General features: G+C 36.3%; 1 protein-coding gene across 1 annotated transcript in view; it reads right to left on the bottom strand.

Annotated features, from left to right (window-relative positions):
- The window catches only part of LOC115222523 (clustered mitochondria protein homolog), a 63,500-nt gene that overhangs the window by 40,963 nt on the left and 8,427 nt on the right, over window positions 1-14,110 (bottom strand). Inside the window, exons 2-9 of the mRNA XM_029792777.2 lie at window positions 13,275-13,525; window positions 10,902-11,073; window positions 8,294-8,434; window positions 6,692-6,807; window positions 6,039-6,108; window positions 4,922-5,006; window positions 2,810-2,888; window positions 176-326 (exon numbers count right to left, since the gene is read on the bottom strand). Coding sequence (XP_029648637.1) covers window positions 176-326; window positions 2,810-2,888; window positions 4,922-5,006; window positions 6,039-6,108; window positions 6,692-6,807; window positions 8,294-8,434; window positions 10,902-11,073; window positions 13,275-13,525 — 1,065 coding nt within the window. The remainder of the gene's footprint in view (window positions 1-175; window positions 327-2,809; window positions 2,889-4,921; window positions 5,007-6,038; window positions 6,109-6,691; window positions 6,808-8,293; window positions 8,435-10,901; window positions 11,074-13,274; window positions 13,526-14,110) is intronic.

Raw genomic sequence — 14,110 nt, 5'->3', positions numbered from 1 at the left:
TGTGAGAGGTATCTAGTCAGTTTAACAAAAAACTGGTTGAACATTTGAGCTGGACATGGTGGGATTAAATGCTAAAGGGTTAATCTACAGTGAATTCTTAATTTCTGCCAAACAATAAGGAAAAGCAGATTAGCCCAATAACTAATCTCACAATAGAAATATATAAATGACTTACCATCTTCAGCTCGAATGTAATCAATGGTATGTTCCATTTGGGGAGAAACCCAACTATACACTTGATACGGTGTTGGCACTCTTTCAAACGGGTGCTTTTGAGCTCGTTTCTTGAGTAAAATTGCAAAATTTCTTTTGAAAGAAGGACTAATCTGAAAACAAGAATTTTCAATGCCATAAAACATTATCGACCGATTCACAAATGCTGAAACACCTAAACCCTTTTCTTACCATATTCCTCTTATTATACATTACCTTAGTTTCAGTTAATTTTGAAAATTAACGAAGAATTTATTAAAATAACTTTGTCATTATTAAGCTAACTTTTAAAGTATAAATAAAAATGAAATTTTAATGAAAGGTTTTAATTTAGATGACTTTAAAACAAGTTTATACCATAGAACCAGAAGGGATTGGTCACAAGTGGATTGGTATCAAAAGGGTTAAGTCTCACTCGCCCACTCTGATATAAATATCATCCGTTCATTGATGTACATTTTCCCATGCTTTGTTAGGTTGGACAAATGTTATTTGAGGCATTTTCCTACATCCAGATGCCCTTCCTCAATGCTAACCTTTACCTAATTTTCAAATAAAGAATCACTTATTCCTCATGGATTCAATGGAACAAGGTACCTGGAAGATTTATTGATAAGAGAAGCTAACAACACTGCTGCCAATCACATTTCCATACAAGCAATTGCAGATATTTGTTTCACAGACACAAGTGCATACACATACACTCATATATAAATATTTATTTTGTAAATAAGTTTTCACTATGCATACTGACAATAAAAAAGTCTAACGTTGGAGTGTATAAACCTATGACAGAAAAAAATACCTATTTCTTCCATCACAGATTTATATGCCTCAATGTCAGACGATTTTTTAAAAGTCAATATGTATAGCGAAAACTCATTTTCTTGTACTTTTCATCATCTGACACAAAATCACCTCCTCCAATGCCCTCTCTCCTCTCAAAAGATCTTTGTCTTACAAGTTACTTGGTGGACTCTGCTAGTGTTGATGCCATATAAAAAGCACTCAGTCTGCCCTGCTGGGTGCTTGGTGTTGGGAAGGGCATTCAGTTGTAAAAACCATGCCAAAACAGACAGTGAAGCTTGGTGCAGTCTTCTGACTAGCCAGCCCCTGTCAAACCATCCAACACATGCCAACATGGAAAGTGATGATGATGTTGAAAATTCCCTCTCATCATTTCTTGATTTACACAGAATAAATATATATACACACATATATTTATACTCACACACATTACATTAATCCCCCTCCTCCCCATATTGAACCATCAAATTATTTCCCCTTGTGCAATACACCTACCTCCACTTCCCCCCACTCATGTAGCCTACCCAATAGCATGTCCCTTCTCTCTTGCCCCCTCCACCTCTCAACTATATCTTCACTACAGAAGCTGTCTTTGAGTAGCTGCTGCTCACCCCTCCCCCACTTCCCTGCACAATGGTTACATTCCACCCCACCCCTTATCCACACTTCAACCCTTTACAAACATTGCTTACCTTCCATTTTCCCATCTCTTGCTCCATCCCTACACTCTTTGTAAATCCCAACTGACCCACCCCACACTCCTAGTTCCTCCGTGTCCATCACTACTATTCACACCTCATCATCTTCAGGAGTCCACCTGAACACACCATCACTATTTGCAGCTCTTACAGAGCACTCTCACCCATTCTTCTAAATGTAACCACGTAGCCCCTCCACAACCTGCCCCCCCCCACTTCAAACACTAACCCTACCCTCAATTCCTAGCATAAATCTGCTCTCCCATCCTACATCAGGTTCCATAGTCTTGTGACCTGCTTGACATGACTAATCCTTTCTAATATAGGTACAGGGCCTGAAATTGTGGGGAAGGGGACTAGTCAATTACATCGACTCCAGTGGTTCACTGGTACTTAATTTATCGACCCTGAAAGGATGAAAGGTAAAGTCAACCTCAGTGGAATTTGAACTCAGAATGTAGCAACAGACGAAATACTGCTGAACATTTCTCCTGACATACTAACGATTCTGCCAGCTTGCTGCCTTTTGGTAACATCACTAATGCTAGCAGTACAATAAAAGCACCCAGAACAAGCAGTAAATTGGTTGGTTGGTTGGTTGGCATTAGGAAAGGCGTCCAAGCCATAGAAATCATGCTAAAGCAGTGACTGGACTCATCTGCTCCTGTCAAACCATCCAACTCATGCCAGCACAGAACAGGAACATTAAATGATGATGACACCATGGTGGTCTTCTTCCAGTTTCTGTCAACTAAATTCCCTCACAAGGCTTTTGTCTGCCCCAGGCCATAGTGGAAGACATTTTCCCAAGATACCATGCAGTGAGACTGAACCTGGAATCATATGGTCAAGAAGCCAGTTTCTTAACCACACACCTGTAGTGAATTCAGTACAGAATTTTGGGCTATACTATATTCTAGGGATATAACACACATGTATAAGAGTGAAGAAGGGGAAGTTAATTTTGCTCTTTCATAGAATATAAGTAATTTTAAAATATATTTTGAAATTTGAAATATTAACATACTTGAAGTTAGAAAAGACAAACAACATCAATAACAAATCTCTTTCTAAACAAATGTGATATTTACTTGATTCAGGAGTTCAATAAGAGAATGTGATAAGTGCTTTTGAGCGGCAACTTTAGGATTGAATTCATCTTCTGTACATCTGGAAGGAAGATAAAATGAGTGAAACATGAAATAAACATCGATTTCAAATTTTGGCACAAGGCCAGCAATTTTGGGGGGTGGGGACAGTCAATTATGTCAACCTCAGTACTCAACTGGTACTTATTTTATCAACCCCCAAAAAGATGAAAGGCAAAGTTGACCTCAGCATAATTTGAACCCAGAACATGAAGGACACGTTGCAGTTAAGCATTTTGCCCAGTGTGCTAATGATTCTGCCAGTTTGTCGCCTTTAATATGAAATAGACATTAACTAATAAAAACATTTAATAGACACATTTCATATTCACCACTTAGTATTGTTCTATGTTGGTTAATAAATAGAAAAACTTATTACACAAACTTAGAATTACATTGAAACCCAATGTATATTATTACTGTTAACTTGTTTTGAAGAAATAAGACTCTGCATTACATAAGAGTTTGCTCTCCTAGACTTATTTTAGCAATACACATAAGGCAGTAAGGGAGCATTTATGTGATTGTTCAGCCTACAAGAAATAGAACCAAATCTTCCTTAAATTTCCTACTACTGCTTAAAAAAATGTCATGGTTGGAATATCTTTTAATCATAGATCTACCAAGTCAAAGCTATCTTGGAACTAAATGACCACACCTATAGGTCAGCGAAGTTTTTCAAATATGAGATGTGGCAAAATGGCAGAATCATTAGAGTGTTTAAATGCTTTCCTGTATTTGTGCTGATTCTGTGTTCAAAACCTGAAAGGTTAATTTTACTTTCCATCCTTTCGGGTTGAAAAAAGAAAAATGTCTCAGTCCAGGAGAGTGGATTGGTGTAGAACTGTTAGATGATCAGTATCTGTTCTGATTCTTTGTATTTTGGCAGCAATGACGTATTGCCCCAAACAGTTGGGGGCCTTTTCCTTGGATACCACATAGGTAGTTTGGAGAAGAAACTTGCATACATAGGCAGCCACCAACCTTCATGAAAAATCTTGCCCAGATCTGCACATGTATGGCCAACCTTGGCTAACAGAAAGCCTGGCTGGATCATGACCAATTAAAAAAAAAAAAAAACAGACAAGGGAAGACATAAATATTTTATAGTGACTTCAGGGATTAACTTTATGCAGATTTCTTCATATCAATGAGAGATTAGCTCAACAGAACAAGCTAACATTTATTAGATCCAGCATTTCAGTACTCAGTTGCAGGATCTAATAAATAAGAAAACTGTTTCTCTCTCTCACTTTTTTTTCTTTTTTTTTTTGTGAAAAATCACAGACATGTAATCATAACCAAAACCAATAGTTCAATATGCAAATTTTTATGTTTCCTCCCTGAAAATTGAAAACACTGAGAGAAAATGTCTCCATTTTATTGTAGACAACAGAAATATTACTCTCTCTGATGTCCATAGAAGTGAAAATTAAGTTGAAGAGGAGGAATTACATAAACAAATATAACAATTAATAGTATTTGCAATTAAATTAATTGGGTTATTGGGAGTTATGTCTTTGCTAGGAGCACAACATAACGCAGCTGACTAGAAATAACCTGTTGACCCTTCAAGCAGTATACTAACATTTCAACATTGTGAGTTATATTTTCTAGTCAGTCAAACAATAAGATCCTTTGAGTGCTGGTTGCTATGTAGACAAGGGGTTCCAAACCAATGAAGGAGCCTCAACATGGTTACTAGTTCTGCTAAAAAGAGCAGCAAAATCTCTCTCAAGTTAACACCACCACTGTTTATAAAAGAGGCAAGACTCATTAAATAATGAAATACCTTTGTTTATAGATCTGTTGAGTCAGGGTTGCCCTTGGGCTAAGTAACTGTCGCATACATCACACAGGAACTATAACAGTCTGTCTTTCCCAGAGAGAAAACAGTATTTAAAAGCCAAAACTTAGATGTATAAGCACTTCAGAAAATAAACTAATTTATAAACTTTGATAAACCAGAATCCCTGAAAGTTGTCTGGAGAGAGGTATTGGTGATGGAAGAGAAACAGCTAAAAATTTGTCAGGGAGAAACAAAAGCCCACTCACTGGTTTAAATAGAAACCTCGTGTAGAAGCAGTGACATGAAACCTTTTATCTTCCAGTGTGACTATATGTAAGTAGAGGAGATCACCTGGAAAATTAAGAGAATAATCACTTTTAATTATCTCATTACACAATTATATTAAAACAGAAACATTAACTGTTTCAGAGTTTAACAGATTTTTTAATTTCTTTACAGGAATTTTAATGAGTTGCTAGAATCTAACAAGCTTTTAAATCTATAAATCAAATAATACTTTTCTGTAGCAATCAATTGATAAGGTAAACACTAAATAAGAAAAGACAGAAGAATGGGCCATCTCATTATATTTAAAAGAAGTGTGATCCATAATTACAACTGTACATATACTCTTAAACATGAGCAAAAATAATGATGGGTAGCTTTAAAATAAAAGACAAAATATTTTCCTGTTACCACCCTGTAGATTAATATTTTAAATTTAATTACATTGTATTAAAATTGTATTTAAAAAAAAAATTAGATATTATATTCTTAAGCAAAAAAATATATATATTTTTCTACAGCCATTAACTCTTTAGCATTTAAACTGGCCATTTCCAGCCCAAATATTCTACCTATTTTATGTTCAGACTAGCCAGATCCAGCCTCTTATACCTATTCTATGAAGTTATTCTAAAAAATACTACTAAATCATCCAAATTTTAAAATTGTGATATAATGCATGATTAATTGGAAACAATGTGGATAAATAAGCATTACATTTGACAGAATAATCTGAATGCTGAATCTGAATAATCTGCTTGCTCTAATTAATGAGACTGGAGTAAAAATAGGCTCCACTCTTACATCAGTTGGAATGGTTTGCATTATGGAGAACATCCTACAGTAATGCCTCTTCCCCATGCAAGCATGAGGAAATAGATCATATAATAAACAAAGGATCCTAAACAGGTCAATTATAAATTAATTGGGATAAGATACATTCCATTAGCTATATTTTTATTTTATATTTTTATTTTTATATTTTTTTAAATTTTATATTTTTATTTTATATTTTTATTTTATATTTAACTCATACAAGAGCGTGTGTGTGTGTGTTTGTATACTTGCGAAAAATAAATACAATATTGTTTAGTTTACCGTGCATTCTTCGGTTACCAGGAGGTGGGTTCCAGCCACTGTATGTCATCACTTTCAAGCACTGTGGCCCCTGGAATATTAATTACGATAACAACAATAAATCAAAATGCATAAGAAAAAGGTGAAAACAATATTTTTTTTCAAAAAATTGGAATATTAACCCTTTATAATTTAACTTGGCCATATTGAGCTCAAATTAACCAGATCCTGCCTCTCACACCTTTCTACAATGTCATTTTGAAAATAAACGATCACATCATCAGAATCTCAAAGCTATGAGATAATGCATGATTAATTTAAAATAATGTGAATAAACAAGTATTACATTAGACAGAGTAATATCAATGCTAAAGGGATAAAGTCTAAATTTAATTCAAAGGATCTGATAAATCTGATCAACACACAGGCAATTGCTATTGTCACATTATAATCCCAGAATAGTGAAATGGACAAAGAATAGAGGCATTAGATGCAATAGAAACCCTAACTATGCACAGAGCGCTTGATCCAAAAAGTAAACGTCAATTATTTGTGCATGAAACAGAAGATTGGTTGGGGTGGGAGAGGAGTTATTAGCATTTCTGATCGTGTGGATGAAGAACAAAGGTCAGCAAACCACTACCCAAAAAATTTCCATTAATAACATATCTTACCTTTTGTTCTTTAATAGAAGGATGCAAGTAAAGTAAAGGTGGTTCTTTAGAATTTGGTAAAATAAATTCAGGTGGGGAACAGTCTGTAGACTCCAATCTTGAACGGTTCTTACGATCTGTAGAATATTTCAAAAGTGTCATTAGAGTATTTATATAATAATAACAGAAATAAGAATTTCTTACATTGGTAAAAAGCAACGAATCTGCAGATTCTGCAATCATATAATCTCTGATATTGGAGAGGAAAGAAGTACAGACATCAAACCTAGAATGGGAGTCGAGACAAGTAATAGACGACACTGAAAGTAGTGATATTTGTGAACATGAAGTCAATGTCTATAATAATAATAATAATAATAATAATAATAATAATAAAAAGGCCCAAAATCTGGGGGCAGGGATAGACAATTACATCAACCCCATTATTTGACTGGTACTTAATTTTATTGACCCTGAAAGGCAGAATTTGAACTCGGAATGTAAAGCAGGAAGAAATGCCACTAAGCATTTTGTCCGGTGACTCTGTGAACACACTACCTTTATAATAATAATAATAATAATAATAATAATAAATGCCCTGATGCAGTACCAGGCAGTGGCTCTCATGGCTTCTGATCTTAACTGATTGGAAGTGTTATCATGTACATTGTTTTGTCTTGATATAAAAGATTGGCTACCGCAAATATTCTGCTCGATGCCACAGATTTGCTGGTCAGTTGCTTGACCATAACCAGTTGAGCATGTCCCTTGGTGGCTGACGATATGTGCATCTCTGACCACGTGCAGAAGTAGTGGGGGAGCGTCATAGCCATGTATTGAAAGGAATTCTTTGGGGTTTGGATAATTCTTTGGAAACATGGATGTTTTGTTCAACATCCTTAAACAATCCTTATTTGAGCGGGATGAGCTACTTGACCAGAAGAAAATTCTAACTGGGCCCTCACCCACAAGGTCATGTGCTGTTTATCTGGATATGACATCACCATGTCGCGCACATATGGTTGTGATGCATGTGCCTAGTGTACCCTTATCAGATGGGTAGTCATTATGGGTATACTGGGCTTCGTATATTTTACCAAGTGTTCTCTCCCTCAATAATAATGATGATGATAATGATTTCAAATTTTGGTACAAGGCCAGCAATTTCGGGGAGGGTTAAGTTGATTATATCAACCCCAGTATTCAATAGGTACTTATTTTATTGAACCCAAAGGGATGAAAGATAAAGCTGACCTCAGCGGAATTTGAACTCAGAATGTAACGACGGATGAAATGCTGCTAAGTATTTTACCCAGCGTGCTAACAGTTCTGCCAGCTCACAGCCTTTTTTTTGTCTCCCTAAATTTTGGCAGAAACCCAGTGTGCTAACAATTCTGTCAGCTTACAGCCTAATAATAATTATAAGGGAAAAGAATGAGAAAAAACTGGAACATTATATTAATAACTATCATGCTTCTCCTCCTTTAGCAGTGTAATATTATAGAAGAGCAATGTCATAGGCCGTTTACTTCCAGCAATACTGATGTTTATTCCAACACTAATGATAATATTGATGAAAATTGTGCATTTTACAAAATTTGTTTTTGTTTAATATCAACTTACCATGTGTTTCTGAAAATACAGCATTGAGACAAGTCAAAGAATTACAATCAATTCCAATATAGGCATCATTTTGGTCAACCGATTTCAATAAGTCCCTTACATGTCGTACATGAATTCGGGCTTCTCTAACAGTGTAAGGCTCTACAAGGAAACAGAAATTCATAAATAAAAGAGAATTCCATAAACAACACTTCTAAATTGAAACATAAGAGAAACATATTCCACAATGCTGTCAGGTTTTCATTAAATAAATGAAAAGAAATCAAATAATGAAAGGAGGTATTATATCCGATGTCTAGCATAAAAACATCCAACGGGAAAAGAGATGCTTAGAAAAATGTCCCAAGAGGGGTTTTCACTCTTTTGTTACCATATTTCTGCTGAAATACACTGCTTTTGTTTCAATTAATTTTGAAAATAATTAAGAATTTAACAACTTTGTTATTATTAAAATGATGTTTGAAATGTGGATCACTTTTAAGCCAGAGGTTTGTGTCAGAGAATCAGATGGAAGTTTAAGGCAGGTTGGTATCAAAGGGGTTAAACTAACACACCAGTCATGAAAGTAGCAGAGAAAGTTACAACAACAATAATCAGAAATGGGATTAGATTATACGAGATGTAGTTCCAAGCTAGAACATGTAGCTAACAATACCCTCTTCTTACTGAGGCTAATGAACAAACTTTCTGACTTGAAGAAAGATTTTGGCAGGGTTATGTTCCATAATTTGGTTGGCACTGAAAACTGGGAAGAAAAGAATGACTCATGAGAGCCATACAAAGCATTAAAAAAGAGTGTAGCAAGAAAAGTAGGTTAGCATCAAGCTCTTTGAGGAATTTAATATGTAAGTAGATACTTATAAGGTCTCATTCTTGTTTATGTTTTATTATGGTTCACCAAACTATAACAAAAAAGTTCAAGACTAGCTGCCATTAAAAATTCCAGTTTCACAATGACCAATCTTTAAAAGACAGATCAATGGAAGTGTTAGAGCAAGGTTCTTAACATGAATGTTGGGTCTAGAATTCAAGAGACCAAAAAGTCAATATAGAAAGACTGAAGCCTCAGCATAAAAAAAAAATAATAAAACACTTCAATTGACAAGGAAATGGACAAGTTTGATATGCAAAAAGGAGCTAAGAACTCTATAGTGTATACCCAATCCTAGAATAACATTAAATGATGATGATGTGCAACAGGTTGTCAGATGAACTGACAGAGAATAAGGATTTCAAATGTAAATGATTCACAAAAGAAGCTAATAGCAAGAGCACCCCCCCACCCCCAAAAAAATGAAGTGATTCAACCATCTGGTAACTATTAGCAGTGAAGGTAGGTGCTGCAAAAACACAGTAACCATTCTAAGGAAGGGGTGGGAAGCTGAGAAAGTTATTGATGAGAACGAGCTTCTTCTCCCAGCGAATGAAGGGCAGATTGTATGACACTCGTGTCTGAAGTGCAATAATGCATTGTGGCAAAAACACTAACACTCTCTCTCTCTTTTGGAGAGGCACTGAGCAGCTATACGCACACATACACACACGGCAGTAACTTCCGCCTGCCGAATTCAATCACAAAGCTTCGGTCGACTCGGGGCTATAGCGGAAGACACCTACCCAAAGTGCCACGCAGTGGGACTGAACCCGAAACCATGTAGTTGGGAAGCGAATTTGGAAATTTGTGAAAGCAAGAAAGAAATGAAGGTAGCATGCTGCACTGGATATAAACGAACATCTACAACGGTTTATATATAACAGTATATATAAACAGACTTCACTTCACATGCAGAGAGGAAAACTGATCAGCAGAGATATTTACTATAGTGTACAAGAGAGAAGACCGCAATGGTATATGCATAAAGAAAGGAAATAAATGTGAAAAAAAAATGCCACATAATGCAAGTAGAAGGAACCTGAAGAAGATGAAGACAGATGCCAAGATGTTGAACCTTGCAAAAGAAATGGCAAAGGGCCACAACAAATGGAAAAACCACTTTGTTGAAGTTGACCCATCTAACCCATGCCAGTAAGGGAAAGCAGACATCAAAATGGTAACAATATGTTTATAATCATATCAAAATATTTTTGACTGATACAATAATGAATTATTAATAGAGACATACACACATGCATGTATAATACATACATGCACACACACACACATATATATATACATACATGCACACATGCATGTATATACATATACACACATGCACTCAGAAGAGACTTATGCAGCTTTTTAGGTTATCAAATTTTGCTTACAAGTCATTGATCAGCCAAGACTGTTGTGCAATTTTACTGCACACTAGGATTGAACCCAGAACCACATTGCTTGAAAAGAACTTCTAAACCACCATTCATTCTCTCTATTCTGTTCCTACTGCTGCTTTACTTGCTTTAAAGCTGAATATCAACTGTATCGATCACACCAGTCTGAGAAGTCCTGTAATGATCACATTATACAGCTATTCTTCCAACTATGTTAGCTATCAGTCAGGTAATATTCACAATATAATCTTATGAAAAATAAACCAAAATTTTATATATACATGGAGTGAATTCATTATCAAATTTACAAAAATACGTTTGCAAAATTATATTTACATACCCTCAACAACTTTAATAACAGAATTGTCCTTCAAATTTTCAATGGTTTTCAGTTCTGCAAAATTATCCAACGTAACTCCATCACATTGTAGAGAGAAACAGGTCTTATGGCAAGTATCTTCCCGATCCATCAAAACTTGGTGGATCTCTTGAACAAGTTCCATACAACTTACCTGGTAAAAATTTTAGAAAAAAATCATATTTTATAGTTTCAGCTTCACAGTGGAATAATGAAATATTTCACAGATTTTTAAAACTAAACATCAGCAGGGCTATCTTTTATTTTTTTCATTTGCTTCAGTCATTACATTGTGGCCATGCTGGGGCACTACCTTGAAGGGTTTAATTGAACAAATCAACCCCAGTACCTTTTTTTGAAAGTTTGGTACTTATTCTATTGACCTCACATTTGAACTGCTAAGTTACAGGGACATAAACAGACCAACACCAGTTGTCAAACAATGGTGGGGAACAAACACAAAGAGACACGATAAACTTTCAGTTTCTGCTAAATCTATTCAAAAGGCTTTGGTCAGCCAGGGGCTAAAAAAAGGACGCTTCACCAAACAAGGGAGACAACTTCAAATTCGCCATTATTAACTATAATTTTGAATTAAAAAAGAAAAAAAAATAATCCCAAAACCTTATCCTAAATCCAAACTTTTTCATTCACAATCTGATTAACAATTAAGCATCAGTTATCTCATATTTTTATGCCATACAGCAGCTCAGTGAGTAAGCTGCTATGGTACAGACGTTTTACCTAAAAATAAAAAAAAGATACACACCTGTATTTATAAGCCAAGTGACACAGCTTTAGTTTTGTTATTCTTATCTCGTTTCAAAATGAACAATATGTTCAAGTGACATGTGACCTTCTAGCCAAGAGTAAGCGAAAATTGTGTACCTAAGCTCATCACACATATCCCAATGATTCTAAGCTAGACAGGTGGGTTAAACCATCTATTTTATTTATTTATTTATTTTTGCATTTTCCACACAATAAAAACCTAATGTCCCACATTGTTTGGGTAAAAAAAAATCAAGGCCAACAATGTCTGAAGAATCTCACTCACTCAGCAGAGCAACTCCTGTAGGAACCATATCTGGTGTACAAACGATGCCCTTGTGCATCACAAGACTCAAACATTCTTATAATCCGAACTATGGCCAACCATTCTGTGCTCATCAATCTCTAACCTGTCGTTTTCTACTCTGATATTTGGAAGCATGTGTCAATGTCCTCCATTCCAAGAAAAACCAATCCTTACCTGATTTGGCTAACTATTACCTCCCTGATCCCACTTGCTAACCTCTCCAAGGTAATGGAAACAGCCATAAGCCATGATGGTCTCCATCACACACACACCTCTCTCTCTCTCCTGACTGACCATCAATACAACTTCCAGACACACAGATCCACTGGGGACCTACTCTCTTATATCACTCATCTAAAGAATTTCCCTTCAGAAAAGGTCAGTGAAATCAATGATGTTGCCCTAAACATCAGCAAAACCTCTGACCACATCAAAACTTCTCCCATATGAAATCCACTCATCACTTGTTTCTTGGATCATCGACAGCTTCCAATAAAATCACTCTCAATCAGCTCTGGTGTTCCCCAGGGTCTGGTTTTGCCCCACTTCCTTCTACACATCAATGAACTTTCCACTACATCCAGCAACACCCAAAAGTATCCTGCCATGACAATCAAGTTTACTTTTATACGTTTACACCAAATTCAATAAGACACCAGGGTGTGACCTGAGGAAGATTCAGTTGCTATTCCTAGCTGGTCAAGTGATTACACACATCTATTGATTATTTAATTTACTTCTTAAGCCCTGGCTGGATGGGTGGCCAATACAATTTAAAAGCAATAATTAAATCAGAATCAAATCAGAATCGAAATCGATCAATGGAAATTGCAGCTGTGTTACCAGTGCCGGTGGCACGTAAGAGAACCATCCGAACGTGGCCGTTGCCAGTGCCGCCCCGACTGGCCTCGTGCTGGTGGCACGTAAAAAGCACCATCCATTCGTGGCCGTTGCCAGCCTCGCCTGGTCCCCGTGCAGGTGGCACATAAAAAGCACCATCCGATCGTGGGGGTTTGCCAGCCTCGTCCGGCACGTAAAAAGCACCCACTACACTCATGGAGTGGTTGGCGTTAGGAAGGGCATCCAGCCGTAGAAACATTGCCAGATCAGACTGGGACTGGTGCAGCCTTCTGGCTTCCCAGACCCCAGTTGAACCGTCCAACCCATGCTAGCATGGAAAACGGACGCTAAACGATGATGATGATGATGATGAAATATGACGTAAACAAGTCTGTTTCTGCACACAACATTTTTGCAAAAATCCTGACATCACTTACAGTGAGATCAAATGGTTCTGTTCCTGGACATACAATTTTCACAGTAAAACCTGTGTCCTGAATCAAGACAATTTCTTGTTCATTGTTCTTTTCGTTTTCATTCGTTGCAGGAACAGAATCTTTTTCAGATGGATCCTTTTCACTGGACATTTTCTCTTCGGTATCTTTAGCTGTTTTACATTCCTCAGAGTTCTGCATTGCTTCTTTGTCATCGTGACATCCGTTCACAACTACATTATTTGCATTGCCGGCTACAAAAAAGAAAAAGGGAGAAAAAAAAATAGCTAGAAATCAATGTTCTTAAACAGGATAAAACAGTTTGTAATTACATAAAAATCCACAAAACAAAGATTATATTAAAAACTGAAAGCAACTGGAAATGAAGGTATTAAATCATTTTAGGGTTATTGGATCCAATATTGGGGGGGGGGGGGTTGACTAAAAAGCAATTTCAGATAATATTGAATTCAGACAGAATTTATCAATTTTTTTCATAAAGAACTTAAACTTGATTACTTCCAATAACTCCAGCAAATACTCAGAATCTAAAACAATCACACAATGGTTGCTCTCTCTCTCTCATGCATGTGTGTACATGTACGACAGAGAATGAGTGTCCTGAGAAAAAAGCTGGACATAAGAAGCATCAGATGTGGTGTAGAAGAGAGGTGATTGCATTGGTACGGTCATGGATGCGGACATTTGTGTGAATACGTGCTAATCTGTACCAGTGGAAGGAAGCTGTGGAAGAGGGAGACCCAGGAAGGCATGGGTCAAGGTGGTGAAGTATGATCTTCAAACGTTTGGCCCCACGGAGGCAATAACAAATGACCAAG

The sequence above is a fragment of the Octopus sinensis genome, linkage group LG20, assembly GCF_006345805.1.
Source record: "Octopus sinensis linkage group LG20, ASM634580v1, whole genome shotgun sequence".
Lineage (NCBI taxonomy): Eukaryota > Metazoa > Mollusca > Cephalopoda > Octopoda > Octopodidae > Octopus > Octopus sinensis.
The sequence above is the reverse complement of the archived record's forward strand: the minus strand, read 5'-3'. Positions and strand labels throughout refer to the sequence as shown.